The 16,809-nt window shown below is 55.3% G+C and overlaps 6 protein-coding genes across 6 annotated transcripts; 3 read left to right on the top strand and 3 right to left on the bottom strand.

Moving 5' to 3' along the window:
• Positions 1-1,762: 1,762 nt before the first annotated feature.
• Positions 1,763-2,809, top strand: J7T55_011641 (ras-like protein ced-10; the record flags this gene model as incomplete). The annotated part of the gene is made up of 6 exons (XM_053136446.1): positions 1,763-1,792; positions 1,904-1,936; positions 1,997-2,055; positions 2,181-2,361; positions 2,435-2,667; positions 2,746-2,809. 6 exons carry the CDS (start codon positions 1,763-1,765, stop codon positions 2,807-2,809), a joined length of 600 nt encoding a protein of 199 aa, XP_052999447.1.
• A 1,348-nt stretch (positions 2,810-4,157) lies between these two features.
• Positions 4,158-5,325, bottom strand: J7T55_011640 (rna binding protein; the record flags this gene model as incomplete). The annotated part of the gene is made up of 2 exons (XM_053136445.1): positions 4,158-4,756; positions 4,833-5,325. The coding sequence occupies 2 exons, from the start codon at positions 5,323-5,325 to the stop codon at positions 4,158-4,160; spliced, it is 1,092 nt and encodes a 363-aa protein (XP_052999446.1).
• Positions 5,326-6,490: 1,165 nt separating this feature from the next.
• On the bottom strand, positions 6,491-8,626 carry J7T55_011639 (uncharacterized protein; the record flags this gene model as incomplete). Its single annotated transcript, XM_053136444.1, has 3 exons — positions 6,491-8,334; positions 8,394-8,456; positions 8,521-8,626. The coding sequence occupies 3 exons, from the start codon at positions 8,624-8,626 to the stop codon at positions 6,491-6,493; spliced, it is 2,013 nt and encodes a 670-aa protein (XP_052999445.1).
• Positions 8,627-9,658: 1,032 nt separating this feature from the next.
• On the bottom strand, positions 9,659-10,604 carry J7T55_011638 (uncharacterized protein; the record flags this gene model as incomplete). The annotated part of the gene is made up of 3 exons (XM_053136443.1): positions 9,659-9,840; positions 9,900-10,005; positions 10,074-10,604. The coding sequence occupies 3 exons, from the start codon at positions 10,602-10,604 to the stop codon at positions 9,659-9,661; spliced, it is 819 nt and encodes a 272-aa protein (XP_052999444.1).
• Positions 10,605-12,218: 1,614 nt separating this feature from the next.
• On the top strand, positions 12,219-13,493 carry J7T55_011637 (pq loop repeat protein; the record flags this gene model as incomplete). The annotated part of the gene is made up of 4 exons (XM_053136442.1): positions 12,219-12,587; positions 12,729-12,819; positions 13,081-13,129; positions 13,199-13,493. The coding sequence occupies 4 exons, from the start codon at positions 12,219-12,221 to the stop codon at positions 13,491-13,493; spliced, it is 804 nt and encodes a 267-aa protein (XP_052999443.1).
• Positions 13,494-15,465: 1,972 nt separating this feature from the next.
• J7T55_011636 (uncharacterized protein) lies at positions 15,466-16,337 on the top strand (the record flags this gene model as incomplete). Its single annotated transcript, XM_053136441.1, has 3 exons — positions 15,466-15,526; positions 15,854-15,916; positions 16,150-16,337. 3 exons carry the CDS (start codon positions 15,466-15,468, stop codon positions 16,335-16,337), a joined length of 312 nt encoding a protein of 103 aa, XP_052999442.1.
• Positions 16,338-16,809: the final 472 nt, after the last annotated feature.

Below are 16,809 nucleotides of genomic sequence, written 5' to 3'. Positions count from 1 at the left end.
CCATGTAATACGTGATCTACCAGACTATAGTAGATGTGACCGAACGGCCAACAGATCGTTCAAGATAATGGAATGTGCCCCTTGAAGCTCGCCTGGGCCTCCGCGTCCCTGAGAATAGGACGAAAGTGTTTCCGAGAGGGACCTGATGTCTTCTCCGTGGTACAGCTTAGCAGCCACGCAGGCCAACCGCCCATTCCAAACATCTAACGATCCATCGCATTCCTTTTACCAGAGTTGGTGTTGTAAGACGAGTTGGGGGCTCCAAGCCATCCGAAGTCGTTCTTCTACTCTGTTTCCGAAGTTTCCAGTTTCCCGGACAAGACGAGACTATCAATCAATCAAACAATCAATACAATCAATCATCGATTCTTCCTGTGAATTGTTTCTCCTCGAACCTGCACTGCACTTCACTGCAATACTCCACGCCGCCATCAGCCAGTTACCGCCTTGCCAGCCGCCGTCTGCCGTTGCTGCTCCAGCTGTTTGGTCGCGGTCGTTCCGTTACCAGCCACTCAGCTTTCGACAGCCGTTGAGGACAGGATAATTGGGATACGGTCCCCACCAGGATCTCCGTCCAGTTGGCCGTTTCGGGACTAACTGCAACCTCACGGGTCACTCAACCAGGCACGGGCTGCCCTGAGTTGCATCTCCTATTTGCTACCTTGACGCTCTTCATTACTGCGCTTCTTCTATCTACCTGCTATAGCTTAGCTTCTTCCTGCCTTGTGGTTAGTGTTCGCCTTTTTCTCTTCTCTCTTTTCTTCAGATCAGAATCAGGGACGGACTCAGTCTACCAACCCTTCTGCGTACGTACGTACATGCATCCATCCCCTCAACCCTTGGTACGTCTCTCTCTCGTCTGATCTGCCTCTGCTTCACTTCCTTCAACGCCTCTCTCGAATCGCCTTGATCTGCACAGGGCGAGAACGAGAGGCGCTCGGGATATCCCCTCTTCGAGAGCACACACACCCCACTTTTGTATATCGGCTCGGGTACCTGCTGGCCAGAGGTCAAGTAGCGCCGTCATACAAACCGTGGTCAAGGGGTACATGCTATCTCGCTCAGGTCGCCTTGACCACCTCGAGCTCCTTAAGGTGGTCCGCTAGTCACCCGTCCTGCTACCCGCTAGTCGGCCTAGGGTCCCCTTCTGCTGCCTGTACCTACCTAACCCGATCAGAGGCTCTCTTCCCCCTCAACCACCTGCACCCAGTACACACCCAGCACGCCAGCACCTCCTGCACCTCCTGCACCTCCTCCACTCCCTCCCCCCGTTACGGTACCCGTCCTCTCTGCGGCATCAATCTGTTCCGGCTGTGTCAAAACGTTTCTAACTTTCATGCGGCAGCACCCAGCTTGGATCTTGACAGTGACTTTGACACTGCATTACAACCCATAGCTCCCGGCCCTTTTGCCTGTTGTCGAAGTTCTTCTGTTGCAACACAAAGAAGTGCTTGTTCGACCACTCTCCATCTATCTATCTATCGATCTATCTATCTACCCTGTCCTGCCCTGTCCTGCCTGGGCCTCCTCTGCTCCAGCCTGTCTGTGCCTGCGACCGCCTTTCACAAACCAGCCAAGTCTAGTCCAGTCCAGTCCAGTCCAACCCAAACCAAACCAACCCAAACCAAACCTGCTTCAACAACTCCACCTCGCCGACCGACACATCCCAACCCAAGGACGTCGTCGCATCCCGCCTCCTTGAAGCTCAACACCACCTCAACCTCTGCACATCATCGCACTCCCGAGTGCATCTTAATACAACATGGCCGCACCTGGGGTTCAGTCTCTGAAGGTATGTCGACCAGCACACCTACATCCATGACAAAGGATGGCAGGTGGCTGTCGTTCCCCCTCCTGAGGGGCTTGTGCAGCTCGGGCTAACCATGCAAATCATCAACTGCAGTGCGTCGTGACAGGTGATGGTGCTGTCGGCAAGGTAAGTCAAGCTCGTCAATCAGCATCGCCTGCAAACAAGTGCTGACTTCCATGCTCCCAGACATGTCTGCTCATTTCCTACACGACGAATGCCTTCCCCGGCGAATACATCCCCACAGTGTACGTGACGCCAGCCCAGCCCGCCCTTGTTGACCGCCCCTGTCCCATCTCGAGCTTCCAGTTCACCCTCGCAGCCACCACCAACAACACCTGTGACAATTATTCTGACAATGTCTTTGCAACAGCTTCGACAACTACTCTGCAAGTGTGATGGTTGATGGAAAGCCAATCAGCCTGGGACTGTGGGATACTGCTGGACAGGAAGACTACGATCGACTGCGACCGCTCTCCTACCCCCAGACAGATGTGTTCCTCATCTGCTTCTCCATCGTCAGCCCGCCATCTTTTGACAACGTTAAGGCCAAGGTTCGTCGACTTCCCTGCCCAGCCTACCGGATGGGATCGCTGCACAGGACAACTTTGCTGATGAGTGACACAGTGGTACCCGGAGATCAGCCACCATGCGCCCAACATCCCTATCATCCTCGTTGGCACCAAGCTCGATCTGCGAGATGACCCCACGACGATCGAGAACCTTCGACAGAAGAGGATGGAGCCGGTGAAGTACGACGCTGCGCTGGTTGTCGCCAAGGATATCAAGGCTACCAAGTACCTCGAGTGCTCGGCTTTGACCCAACGAAACCTGAAAAGTGTTTTCGACGAGGCCATCCGGTAAGATAGCGGAGAGCCATTCGCAAGGGTTGGATCCCTGGTCTTGAGAATGACAACGCTAATCGACGCTACATCTAGTGCCGTCCTCAACCCCAAACCTCAAGCTTCCAAGGCCAAGAAGTCGAAGTGCTCCATTCTGTAAGCGTCGAGCTCGAGCCGAAGCCTGTCGCTCTGTCGATCGAACTTGTTTAATATGCTCCATCTGTGCTACGGACGGAAAAGCTTCTAGAAAGGACGGATCGGTCGAACACCTCGAGCGTCGATCAAATAGAATGGCGAGAAGGGCGGTCTTGGGGCGAACGCTTGTATTGCGTGTTCCTTTACGGCTGGCACGTCACGAGCTGGACTTGAGAGAAGAAACAGAGAACGGGAACCAGGTTATATAACAATCCATGGCAGATAGTGTGCCAGAGAGGCGCGCAGCCAGGATCCGCCTGTTTCCACCTACCAACCATGCTGGCTCCCGCGGAAATCGCATTGTCCTAGCTCTACCGGGCTCGACTTATTTGGAGCACGAGGTACGAGTCTCGAACCTCGTCTCACCGTTGCTTTTTGCTTTCTCGCGATCTGTTCAGCACAATGGGCATTTCACGCCAGTCACCAAAGGATATCCACGATTTGATGTTTGCTTTTTTTTCTGTAGATAGCCGAGGAATACGGAATGGGAGGAAGGGCTGCGATCTTGTGTCTCTTTTCTCTCCAGAGGAAATGGTCGTTAGGGATGGAAACCTACTACATGTCATACCAATCATCACCACCATTTGATCCCCCGGTTGCAAGAGAGATGGAAAAATGTGATTGTTTTTGCTGGAGTTTTGCGTAGAAAGGAAGTCTTTGTCTCAATTTTCTGATGCGACGCTCACTCTCTACTGCTGTCTATTCAGATGATCTGGGGTATCGGGTATCATGCGAAACGGATTTCCAGAGTAGAGTAAAATCCACGAGGTCGATAACCTGCTCGGGGAGCACTGGCCTGTCAAGTGACCACCTCGTGATGAATTCGCCCCCGTAGCCAACTATCCCACCCGTCAGACGCCCGCGACTGGGCAAATATGACCAGATCTTTCCCATATGCTTCCCCTCGCCGTTGCGACGAACTATGAGTAGGTGTGCGGACTTGAGCTCGCTGTCATCCGATGAGCGGCTCATCTAGATCCTTTGAGCCTCGGACTGGAGAAACTCTGGGCTTCTTTTCGCAGAGTTTCTTGCCAGATTAGCTCGGGTGATCGTCCCATCGCTCAAGAGTCTTGAGAGGCTGATCATAAATGCCGTGGCCTCACTTTGCCACTTCGCCTCCTGCTCAAGTAACCGGTCCGCCTAGTGCCCTGGTCGAGCAACTTAGTCCGATAGAGACCGTGCCGCAGTTCGTACTCGGGTCTGAAAGGTCGCCGTCCGCCCAGCCCCGGATCCGGGGTCGGGCCCGGGCCGCAGGAAAGGAGTGCAATGCCGCCCGGATCAACCTACGATCCCTAGCCAGAGACACGGCATTTCTACCATCGGCGCGGCCCTCCGCGACCCCCACGACCTCCACGACCCCCACGACCGCCGCGCCCACGACCGCCACGGCCTCCCCGGCCACCACGACCGCCACGGCCGCCCCGGTTGCCGCTGTCAAAGTCGTCCGCGTCGTCCGCCTCGCCGGAGTTCATCTGCGCCCTCCTACTAGGGTGGACCCAGTCCTCGTCCTGCTGCTCGGGCTGCTGCTGCTGCTGCTGCTGCTGATCGGCCGACTTGCCCTTGCCCTCGAGGGCCTTGGCCTCCTCCTCGGCCTGCATGCGGCGGGCGCGCTCCTCGTTGAGCTTGAGGTTCTTGGCCTTGATCTTGTCGCTGCGCGCGGCCGTCTTGCCGCCGCCGCCCGCCGTCAGCTCGACGTTGATGCGCCGCGTGCTGCCCTGCGCGTCCGTGAACTCGGTGTGGTGGAACTTGGCCAGGCACGTCTTCATGTGCGAGTAGTTGTCGAACTCGACGAACGCGATCCCCCGCGACTTGCCCGGGTTGTCCTTCTCCGTCAGCAGCCGCACCGCCGACGGCTTCAGCGACGCGAAGTGCGCCTCGACTTCGGCCTTGGTCGCTGTGAAGGGGAGGTTGCCTGTGTTTGTGCGACAAGAGTTAGCTTGAGGAATTGGTCTGCGATTGGCAAATTTCAGGAAGAGGGAGGGACGTACCGATGAAGCAGATAAACTTCTCGCGCTTAGCTGACCCCTCCTCTTGCTCAGCAGACTCGTCGTCGGATGCATCTGCGTCTTCGTGTTCATAGGCTTCCTCTTTCTCGACCTTCTCCTTCTTGGACTTCTTGGAAGCCTTCTTCTCCTCCTTCGTTTTCTTCCCTGCCTCGTCGAGCTTCTTCTGTGCCTTCTGGGCTTTCTTCTTCTTCTTCTCTATTTTTGCGGCATCCTCGGTCACTGCGTCCTCGTCGGCGGCGGGTGTGGGCTGAGACTTCGACTTCTTCGACTTCTTGTCCTTCTTCTCTTTCTTGTCGCTAGCGACTGGCTCCCCAGCCTCCTTTGCCTTGGCTTCCTTCTTCGCCTTCTTAGCGGCCTTACGTGCGGCCTTGTCTTCGGCTTCCTGCTGATCGACAGGGTCCTCGACGTCGCTCAGCTTGCGCTTCTTTGAAGACTTCTCGGCCTTGAGAGCGGCCGACTCTGCTGTCCTCGCCATTCTTGGGGGGTCTGTGGAGATTATTCGTGATATGATCGTTTGGGAAATAGGAAGAAGTCGAAGGATGGGGAATGCGACTAGGAAAAATGGGCGTTGAAATTGAGTGTAGATTTGGTCGCAGGAATTTCAGCGTCAAGGGAAAAAGGATAAAATGGGATTTTTTTCCCTGGGAATTATGCCCAGTGCAGTTTAGATAAGATAAGCCTACACACACTAAGTCCACCACTCAATAGTAGTGCAGATCCCGCGACCACTTACAAGACTTTTATTGCTCGCGCCCATGCAGTTTTCTACAACTTGAATTGCCCAATGGTAAATGTTGGTGCATTATTTTGGAAAGTAAAGTGCTTTTGGGGAGACAGAATTTTATGCGATGGCTCTTCAGTGGACGCCTTTGTCTTTCATACTGCAGAGTGCTTTCCGCTGCAAGATAACGACAGGTTCTAAGTTGAGATGCCAGACTTGGATGTGCAAAATGCGGGCAAGTTCACACTTTACTGAAGCTCGCCCTATAACATTCTGCTGATTGGTTGTGCTGCTTGTCCGCGATCACGTTCAGCCTCAAAGCCAGGCAACTCCCGTGATCCCGTCCACTCCCGTGCAAATTCTCCGAGTTGCTGGCACTGAGTCTGCGGCCCATCATGCGGCCTCCCAGATCGAGCGCCTGGATTGGTCTCATTTGCTTGCCGCTCATCGCCTCTCTAAGCCAACCTCAACGAACGACCAACAGTTTCAAGCAGGAACATATCCAGTCAAGTCTCACTTGTGCATAGAGCGCGGTGCGATAGTGCTTTCATAGCCATAAGTAGCAGCAGCTTCTAACATTGTTGTGGCGTGTCTAGAAATCTATCATGTCTGAGCAGCAAAAGAGAAACCCCATAAGCTGAATACATGACCACAAACGAGAAGCCTCCTCATTACTCTGACACCCCCAGGTCTCCTTTTTATAAGATTCGAAGAATAAAACAACCAAGCCATCCGCCGCACCAAAGTCGTGTTGTTGTAAAGGGATAAGAGCCGGAATAAAACGGCAAGGGGCTGAAAAGGCATCGATGACTTGTGGGTGCTGTGTGAGGAGATTCCGATGTCTGCAGGCAACGGATGGTGGCGATCAGACTCCGAGAAGGGTCGCCAGTGGAGTGTACATTCCGAACACTGCCGCGGCCTAGACAGCGAGGGCCAGGAGAGATGATGGGCTTCGTCCATCAAGAGCTGAGGACTGCGCGATGTACGCAGCAGAGTAAGCCGGCTGTGTTGCATAGGCCAGACTCGAGTCTCCTGCGTCCTCAAGCGTCCTAGCGCCGATGCCTCCTCCCTGGATGGTGACGACAGCGACGGTCGAGATGATGGCACCGCCAGCTCCATTCCTAGCACCGCCAGCGCCGTTGCCGCCGAGCCCGTTGCCGCCAAGCCCGCTCCCCAGACCGCCTGCGCCGCCTGATCCGATGCCGTTGCCGCCGCCCATGCCGTCTTCACAGTCACCAGCTCCGGTGCCTGATCCACCAAGGCCGTTCCCGTTGTTTCCGAGGCCTGATCCATCAAGACCATTGTAAGGACCAAGTCCGTTGCCGGAACCGCGACCAGACCCAGCACCTAGTGCTCCATCAGGTGAAGCGAGGACCGTGACTGTTGCTGGGCCAGATTGTCCACCGAGACCTCCCAGACCACCGAGGCCTCCATTACCGCCGAGGCCGTTTCCATTTCCGAGCCCTGAGCCTCCGAGCCCTGAACCGCCGAGTCCTGAACCGCCGAGTCCTGAACCGCCGAGTCCTGAACCTCCAAGGCCGTCGCAATCTTGGCCACCACCGAGACCGCCGGGGCCTCCAAGACCACCTGGGCCACCAAGTCCGCCTGGACCTCCAAGTCCATTTCCTCCAAGGCCAGAGCCTCCCAGGCCCGAGCCCCCGAGACCTGAGCCAGCACCACCAGGAGAAGCCAGCACCGTGATAGTTGCAGGTCCGCCAGCTCCCAGACCATTTCCGCCGAGGCCATTGCCGAGTCCGCCTCCGGCTCCATTTCCACCAAGACCGTTGCCTCCAAGACCGTTGCCTCCAAGGCCAGAGCCGCCAAGACCGTTCCCATTGCCGCAGTCTCCAGCTCCATTGCTACCGAGACCAGAGCCGCCGAGACCAGAGCCGCCGAGACCAGAGCCGCCGAGACCAGAGCCGCCGAGACCAGAGCCGCCGAGACCATTGCCATTTCCGTAGGCTCCAGCTCCGTTGCTACCAAGGCCAGAGCCGCCTAGGCCGTTGCCCCCCAAGCCGTTGCCCCCGAGGCCGTTGCCCCCAAGACCGCCTGCACCTAGACCACCTGCGCCTGCAGGAACGGCCAGGACGGTGACAGTCGTAGCGGCGCCGAGCCCACTAGGACCACCGAGACCGCCAGGGCCACCGAGACCGCCAGGGCCACCGAGACCGCCGGGACCACCGAGGCCGGCTCCATTCCCGAGACCGCCATCATTGCAGTCATTTCCAAGGATGTGTGAGACGTCCTTTTCTCCCTCAGGAGAGAGCTTCTCCTGACTGAGGATATGAGAGCTGTTGGTGGCACGAATGTGTGCGGGAAGGCTGATGGGGCCAGTGGGGACGGAGAGGATCGCAGCGTTAGCAGGCGAAGCAGGAGGGGAAGCCACCTCAGATGCCGACAAGATGGTGGTCACACCAGCAATGGGTGCGGTTGTCGTGACAGTGGAGACAACTGGTGCAGAGAGGGCTGTCAGGGTCAAGTCCGATGCTGCGCTAGAGACGCCGACAGATGAGACAGGATCCATGTGGATGTTTATCTCAAGGTGTAGTTCAGGGGATTCAGGGCTCATGTCGAGTGTATGAGGGAATCCCAGACCTTCAGGATCACCCAGGGTGTTGAAAATGTCTTTTCCAAGTTCTGCTTTCCGTGTCAGTATCACAGCAGACATGACAGACAAGGTCAGGGGAACACCTACGAGCAGGCTGGGCACCCACACTTGGCCCAAAGCTGTGCGGCGGAGGTGAGGAAGCTTCACGGTCTGCTCTGCGTGTCAGTGTCACAGCAGACATGGCAGACAAGGCCAGGATAGGGGGAACACATACTCGCAGGCTGGTCATTGACACTTGGCCAAATGCCGTGCGGCGGAGGTGGGGGATGTTCAAAGTCTGCTTTTTATGTCAGTATTACAGCAGACGTGGAAGTCAAGGCCTGTGGAAAGGGAACACATACGAGCGGGCTGAGCAGTGACAGTTGTGCTGAAGCTGGGCGGAGGTTGGGCCCAGGTCAGCTGAATGGCACAGAGGCCGTATGCTGTGAAGAGAGTGGCAGGACGCATGTTGAAAGATGGGGTGCTTGACTGATGGTCGGGTGGCACGCAGATTAAGAGAGGAGAGAATCGATCGAATTGCTATTCGCGAAGAGATGATCTCCAAAAAAGAGCGTCAATGTAAACAGGGCAGCAAGAGTGCAAGTAGTGCTTGCGGAAGAGAAGAACAGAAGAAGAGCAAAGTATCAATCAGACACGATTCAAAAAAGCCAAGAATGAGTGACGTCCAATAAACGTGCTGGTTGTAGGTTTTGGTGATGATCGAGATGGTGTTCTGAGATGGTGGGCGGATGGATGGATGTTGATGAAAGAGAAGAGAAGAGGGAGAGGATCAGAACGGATTCTCTGGGGGGAGATGATGGCTTGACAAAAACATTAGAACAAGGGCGTGCCTTCCTACAGGACGTGCAATCATCTCGAGCAAAGAGCGTGTTGTGGTAAGAGCCAAGTGTGCCGGCTGGGAAGGAGCAAGACAAGTACAAGCCCCAGGAAGGGCCACTATAGTCTCGGGGTACCTAGAAACCCACCTCCTCATAGCTTTCGAGATCCAGGGAGGGAGATTATTCAATGATGAAAGTCGGACAAATTGGGATTGCTATCTGTTTCTGACAGCATCTGTGTTGTGTGCTTCATCGTGCACTGGCTGGCTGATAGACTCTGCAATGGTGCTGAAGCCGACGAGCCTTGGGCGTACCCAGTTTTTGATTCCCCCATTCCGGCGTAGCTGCTTCCAGATGGAGGCCTGCCTTGATCTGCTGTGTCACCTTCCGAGGGTTTGTCTTCTTGGGTTCGATGAAGGTTGACCCGGTCGAAAATGGAAGGAAGGAGGCATGTTGGCTGAGCGAAGTGGTGCGCTGCTCTCACACCCACAACGTTCGAAAGCCAGCCACTGCGGCATCGCTGTGACCCGCACCTTAGTATTCAGCAGCCGGCTGGATGGATTATGCATTGCCTCAAGTCACTGAGCTAATGATTTCGTTCGACAGGTTTGTTGTCATTTCTCAGGCGCTTGTTGCTCTGAGCTCGGCAACAGTCGTAGACTCAAAAGAAGAGGAGATCCAAAGGCTTCTCCTCAGCCGCATACCTCTCCTTCAACTCCTGCCTCGTCAACCACCGGGCAAGAGGCATCATGGTGTCCTTCATGTCCATGATGCCCCTCTTCTTCTGGTCGATATGGGAAGCGTCAACCACGATGCGCTTCAGGTACTCGATTGAGAGCGCGCCTGCCAAACACATTAGCATACCTTCAACGTGGCTGCGAGAGCAGAAGAAAGGGGCTCACCATTGTCGAGCAGGGCCTCCAAGCGGGCAGGAGTCCCTACCGCGATTCCCGTCTTGCTCTTTTTGAGGAACTGGACCTGTTCCTCGACCTTGAAGTGTTTGGCAAACTGCAGGACCTGGTCAGCAAATGCGCCTGAGTGGAAATCTCTCCCTTCTCGCAAGACCACGGTCTTACCAATTTCGAAACCACGTTCCCCTTCTTCTGGAACTTCCTCGTCGCCCGAACCAGATCGGCAGCCCTCAGCCCAGCCCCCGTCACGATGATCGTGTGAGGTGCCCCCACCTTGGGCGGCGCGTTCCCGAGCCTCTTCCTCTCCTTCTCCTTGGCCTCCTCGTCCTTCTCTTCCGGCGCTACTACAAATTCTTCCAGGAAGTCCGGCAGGTTCTCCTTGACTCTCACCTTGGTGAAGTCAGTCGTGTCCCTGACGGCGTTCGCGCTGATGTACAGGTCGCTCAGCTCCACTGAGCTCAGATCCGACCCGAACCGCTTCGTCTGCCTAGCGACGTGGTCTGCAAGGAGCTGGGGGTCCATCCTGACAAAGGCCGTGTTCACTCCTGCCTCGAGGTCGAGCAGGCCCTCGTCCTCCTCATACTTGCTGGCTTTTTGTTTCTTGGCACTGGCCGGCTGTGAGTCGTCCTGTGCCTTCCTCTTCTTCGACTTGGCCTTGGAAGCCGCCGATGGTGCAGGAGCGGGTGGTCCTGACATGTTGCCGTAGGTTGTAGTAGACTGCAGAAACCCTTGTCTCGAATCACGACGATGAGATGCAGGATGAAATAGCGATGGCCAACAGCGTCTCCAATGGTTTTCGATTGAATGTGTGAAAAATTCTGCTCTCGGGGAATAAGATGAGCCTTCGACTTTTGACTCTGCTGCTTTTGAGTTCAGAAATGAGTGAGATTGCTTGTGAAAATTGATTTGATGCTTGGTATTTTGTAAGTATCCTGCTGCAGTGAAAATTTGAGAGCTGGTGTTGCTAAGGCTGTAAAATCCAATTGAGAGCACTGTGTTATGTGCGTCTACAGACTGTGTTCTCAGCTGTCTAGTGGGTGAGTACATGCGAGGCTCAGCGTTGACCGGGTCCAACGCCCACTAACACAGTGCAAAGTTACACAACGGCAGTCGACTGCATGCGCACCGTGTTGGGGCCGCACCTCAAATCTACTGCCCGTTTGTCACTCGACATGACGTTCGACCAACTCTATTGCATCTGCCTGTATCCCAAAGCCCTTTGTGCTACCCAGGAGAAGGACCGCCATTTCTCACAAAGCACTTGAGCAACACCACCCTTTTCGGCTAGGACATCCACAGCGTTAAATTTCCTAGCCCGGACCGCGATCGGCAAACCCGTCCCGGGGTTTCCAGCGAGCGTCATCAAACCCTAGGAAGGAACAAAAAAGAACTGGAGCATGGGCGCGGAGCAGCGCCGGCAGAGAACGGGGGTGGGGCGGGGGGTGGACCGCCTCTACCGTACTGACTTGCAGTCGGGCCCAGGCTGCATCGAGTAAAGATCATGAGAAATAAAAACCACCCACCGCCCTGCCGGATCGACACATATTTATGGTGGGGGGAGGGAGGGCGGGCGGTCTCCACGGCCAACGACAACAAAAGGACCCTGATGAGATCAACACGGCTTAGGGGGGATGGGAAGGAAAGATACCCGTCCACGTGCCATCGTTCCCTGAGGGGTTCATCTGCCCGTGCAGAACGCGTCCACCGGCCGGTTGGCCCCTTCTGTACACCTCCCTCGCGATACTTTTGCCTCCCGTTTCAACCACCGAGAATGGCCCCATCTCCATCTCGCCGCCTCACTGTAGGCATGCATAAGCTTCCCCGTGGGTGTTTGAGTTGGCCCCTGGGCACAAACTCTCTGAGCGCAACTGTTTATGTGTTGGTCAATGTGGTTTATTACATCAGTGCTTGTGCAACTAGTGCCCGGTAGTTGGTCCGATACTCGGTCCTCAGTATAGGCGGTTCATCTGGGTAGTCAACCGGCTGGGCTTCTTCTACATCAAACCATTTCTCATTTGGTCGCCAACGTGAATGTTCATATATACCAACAACTATCAGCGGCGCAGGACTACATCTATACTCAAGTTGTCATTTCTATTGCCAAAAACAACCTGCTGGACCCAAAAACTGTCCGGTCCGGCATGTCGAGGCCGACCCGGCACCGCGCTGTCCCACAATTTTCACGGACATAAAGCCGACATTTATATCCAGCTTGCCGACCATCACCGGCGCCTCTGGCTGGCCACATATGTCATAACAAGTCCTTCCTGGCCCTCTCTCCAGCCCGACGACTAGACCCTCACCCTCCCGATGGCACCTCAGTCCTCCATCCCCGTCGCGGCGACAGTCCTGGGGACAATAGGCACGATCTTGTGGTGCATCCAGCTCGTGCCCCAGATACGGACCAACTGGCGCACGAAGTCGACCGACGGCCTGCCCGGGTCCATGATGTTCCTCTGGGCCATGTGCGGCGTGCCCTTCGGCGCCTACAGCATCATCCAGAATTTCAATGTCCCCATCCAGGTCCAGCCGCAATGTTTCATGACCCTCTGCCTCATCAGCTGGGCTCAGGTACTCGTCTACGGCCGCGGGTGGCGCCCCTGGACCGCGGCGCTTCTAGGCGTGGCCGTCGGCGCGGCGTGTGCCGGCGTCGAGGCTGCGTTGATACTGACCATTCGGGTGAGTGCAGTCTTTGTGGTGGTGCCGGCCTTGCAGAAGAGCCTCTAGACTGAGGGGACATACACTCTTTCCAACATCTGCGTGATTTCCTGCGTTTTGGACTTGAATAGGAAAAAGAGTGCTTACTGACGGTGAGAACAGCCACTTTATCTCGCGGGCAATGAAACACCGGTGCTGGTCGTGGGTATAGTGGCATCGATACTACTCGCTGCAGGTCTGCTTCCGCCTTATGGTGAGATTTGGAAAAGAAGAGGGAGAGTGATCGGTATCAATTGGGTTCGTTATTCCTCCTCCCAGCTGCATCTCCGTTTCTCGTCGCACAGCGCTATACAGTGCGTTTAAGCTGACAGACTGGCAGGTATTTTTATCGATGGACTGGTCCGGTGCTTTCTTCTCGCTCATGGCACTGGGTATGCGCCTGCCCGTTCTTCTATTATTAACCGTCAGGCTTTCAAAGAGAAATATGGGATCAGCTAACAGAAAAATTTCACAGTGGCGCAAAACACGTTTGATGTGCTTGGAGGTGTACTATATATCATCTGGTAAATCGACTCGCTTTTACAAGCCCTGTCTGCATGCATTCGCAAGGGTTGACGTTGACCATCACGCAGTGTGATACTAGAGCTTGGTATCTTCATCTCGCACATTATCTGGCTTATCAGGACGTACAAGGTCCGGAAACAGGCAAAGGAGCAGGGCAAGACATTCGACGACATTGCAATAGAGCACGAGGAGCAGAGAACCCCGTTTAGATTCGCAGAGAGGAAGAGCAGGAAGGAGAGACGGGATCTGCTCCCGAATGGGGAGCTAGTGCAGGCCGTGGCCGGAGGTGAAAGCTCGGCGGACGACGCAGCGGAGCGCGGAGCTGGACAGAGCGGGAAGGGCATACGAGAGAAGGATCCTTGATGAAGACTGTACATTGGATGGGGATCCCGGCTGTTTGATATGCCACTTGGCATATCCCAGTGTCGAACGTAGCCTCATGTTTCGGGAGTGAGGGGGAGTCGACCTACCTCCAGGGTCAACCTGCACTACGTTTATATGCTAAACAATAAGCCTCGCGTCGCCGCTTAATATCTTGGGGTGGGCAAATCAGAAATCGCTCTCCCTGAATATTGACACAATAACGCAAAGAAGGGGCAGCCGAGCACAGTGCCACAAACCGTGGTTTGCTTCAAGATATGTCTGCGCCCGGACAACAGCCATGGAGTATGGACAATTACGTGCTCTTCCTGGCGACCGACTTTGATTTCTATAAGTCAAGAGCGCAAGGTTCCAGCCTCGAACAGACCAGCCAAGAAAGTCGATCGGCCTGTTTGGTGGCCGGCACGAGTATCATGCACGAATAATCTATCTCAGCCACCACGCCGTTGAAGGTCAAAGAGTCGGCCCCGACATCCCGTCACGTCGGACGGCCGGACAAGCAAGTTTGTGTGACCATCCTGACGGATAGAGGAGACGAAGAGTCCTGATTCGTCACCATAGCTGGTACATTCTCGGACGATGAATATCAACTCCACTGCAACTGTCGCAATTGTACAGGAGTTCGTTGTAGCTAGTTGCTCGAAGTAGACTGGTTTGGGAATTGGATTGTGAGTGTTGGCACTAATGAGCCGGCGGGCTCTGCATAGTCTGGTTGGGATCGCCAGAGTGACAGATCATGCAATGTGAACTACACAGTGGTCGTGAAACGGCCCAACGTCAGCCTGACGCCGTAAACCACCCCCAGCGGTTCGTGGCTAGATACGCGAGAACAGCTTGTCAGACAGATGCAGCGTAGTGTGAGCGGCCGGTTATGCACAAGGTGCAGCTAGAAATCAGCCGTTGATGTGCTGCATTAGCAGCGCCACGATGTGCCTCGTAGCGCCCGGCTGGGTCACCCATAATGTGTTATGTTTTTGCCTGCAATACAAGTACAGAAATGTGCAGTAGTCGGTTGGTTTGCATATCACGCCACACACCAACCCATTCCAAAATTCGACGCTTGGAACGGTCCCTGACATTGGGGGAGGTCGCTAGTAAACTTTGGACCGGACGGGCTGACGGGCTGCCGGCTTCTGACGGGTGCATGTTCCCCAAGGAGCGCTCCGGATCAGGATTGAGGGCATTCCGATTGGAGCTACTGTGTGCTCAGTAGCGTTTCCGCGAGAGTCCGGTCTCTTGGGATAGCCCTAGCAATGTGTGCTTTTAGTGGATTCGGTGAACATCCTTTTCCTGCCGGAGGCTTGCGAGGCAACGAGCGTGCCGGCCAATGCAAGGGACATCACGGCGAGAGCGACGCACTTCGTGCCGAATTGTTGGATAGCTTGAAGGAGATGCTCTCAATTGCTGACTCGAGGCTGCTGATCAAGACAGACAACCTACTCGTGTGGTGGTTTCAGTGACGTCTCAATTACACTAGGAGCCATCAAGGTGGTCCCGGATGAAAAGCATTCCACAAGAAGGTATTAGTGATGGAGGAAAGAGGATATTATTCCTTAGTGGCCGGATTGGGAAAATAGCTCGGAAGACCGTTGAGGCCGCTGAAAGTATAGGCAGACCCAGGCCTCTGGAACTTGGGGTTGTCCAAATCGGGTCTCAAGCTGTGGGGGGTATATCCCGGGGAGGGGCCGGCGGCTGCACACAGGAAGGCACTGAGTGGACGCCGAAGCATATCTAGACTTGTACACCTTTTGGAGATATTCAGACACTACAGCATCTCGCATTATGATGGGAGGCAGAGGAGATGCGTGATCCACTGCCCCCTTGGGTTAAAACGCTGTCTGGCATGGGTGAGGTCGTTACTTCTGCCAAGACGAGTGGATTCGGGGTCGAGGGATGGAGACAGACATGCTTCTTCCGGGTCCCGCGTTGATGGTCTGTTGCCGTGCTTGTCGCAATGAAGTCATCAATGAACATCCGCAGCGGTGTCGAGCTTGCTGTCCGTGGACTTGGTCAGGGTAAGACGGCACGCGGGGTTAGTGAAGTCATGGAGGAGCATTGGTAGTAAGCTTGAGTCGCAACCAAGGGTAAGGTACCATGGCACATGTACATTTTGTCCAAGGTGTACTGTGTTTGGCCTGGGTGGCTCGGAGGCTCAACCGACAGGTAGGAGTCGTATCTGCGTGCGCTCGTGTGGGTGGCTAGGCGCGATGCAGGACTGAAGTGCTGCATGATGGCTTCCCAACGCTGGCCGGGCCTGGAAACGTTGATGCTGTTGAGGCCGATAGCCCGTCCAACTTAGACTATCATTAGGCTGAGTGCGCATCTGACCTCTTGCCTGACAGTGGAGAGGGAAGCTCCTCCAACGGGGCGTCGCCGTGGCGCCCCCAACGAACAGAACACACTTTGTTAGCACAGCTCACAGTACTGTACAGTACAGGGGCAGTAGTCTGGTACATACTGTGGTGCTCGGCTGGGCAACAGTGGGGCGTAAGGTTCGTCGAGGTGCATGGCGACTGGGTTCTTGAAGCTCTGGAGTGGAATCGGTGGGCCTGTGGATCGCGAAGGTGGTTCTTGTCATCAACCTGGTGGTGAGGACTGAAAAAGTGGCCGAGGGCTAACGCAATTGGAATTTGTTCAGACGATGAAAAACCGAAGGCGGTCCAGGGGGGCCGTTCGGGGAACTTCAGGAAGAAGGCCAGCCTGCAGCTGACTCGCAGCACCTGGATCCTCCCATTGGCCGTCCGGGCCGGAGAGCGGTTCCTGGCCCAGGGACTCCCCAGCCTCCCGAAGGTGGTGCCCCCAGGTGCCCCCAATTGGAAAAGGTGAGGTTGTCTGGAAGATTTCGGTCGGCTCTACTGTGGTAGGTTGGGTTGTCTGCTTCTGCTTCTGCTTCTGCTTCGGCTGCACCATCTTCCTCTCTCTCCCTAACTCTCACTCACTATCCACTACCGTGTGCCGTGGCTGTCTGGCTGACTGTACTGTGCAGTCGTGTCAGATCCAGAACGAGAACGAACATGGGGGGCAACATTGATGTGGCCCTGTGGGCTCCTTTCTCTTTCCCCGAGAGGAGGAGACACGGACAAATAGATACATGGCTAGCCAATGCCTGGTACCGTTAATCAAGTAGAATGGGCTGCAAGCGAGGTGGGAGATGACATATGTATTGTACTTATTAGCAAGACCAAGATCAAGGTCAGGCCGAAGCCTAAGTTTCATTACGTCCACGTACCCATTGTAGTGTATCGCGTCGCCGTCCCCGAACGACGTCGAATCAAGTCTCTTTGTGTGTGTGTGTAGG

Source organism: Diaporthe amygdali, assembly GCF_026229845.1.
Source record: "Diaporthe amygdali strain CAA958 chromosome Unknown NODE_2_length_3802984_cov_64_841326, whole genome shotgun sequence".
NCBI classification, from domain to species: Eukaryota; Fungi; Ascomycota; class Sordariomycetes; order Diaporthales; family Diaporthaceae; genus Diaporthe; species Diaporthe amygdali.
This window is presented reverse-complemented; position numbering and strand designations above follow the sequence as displayed.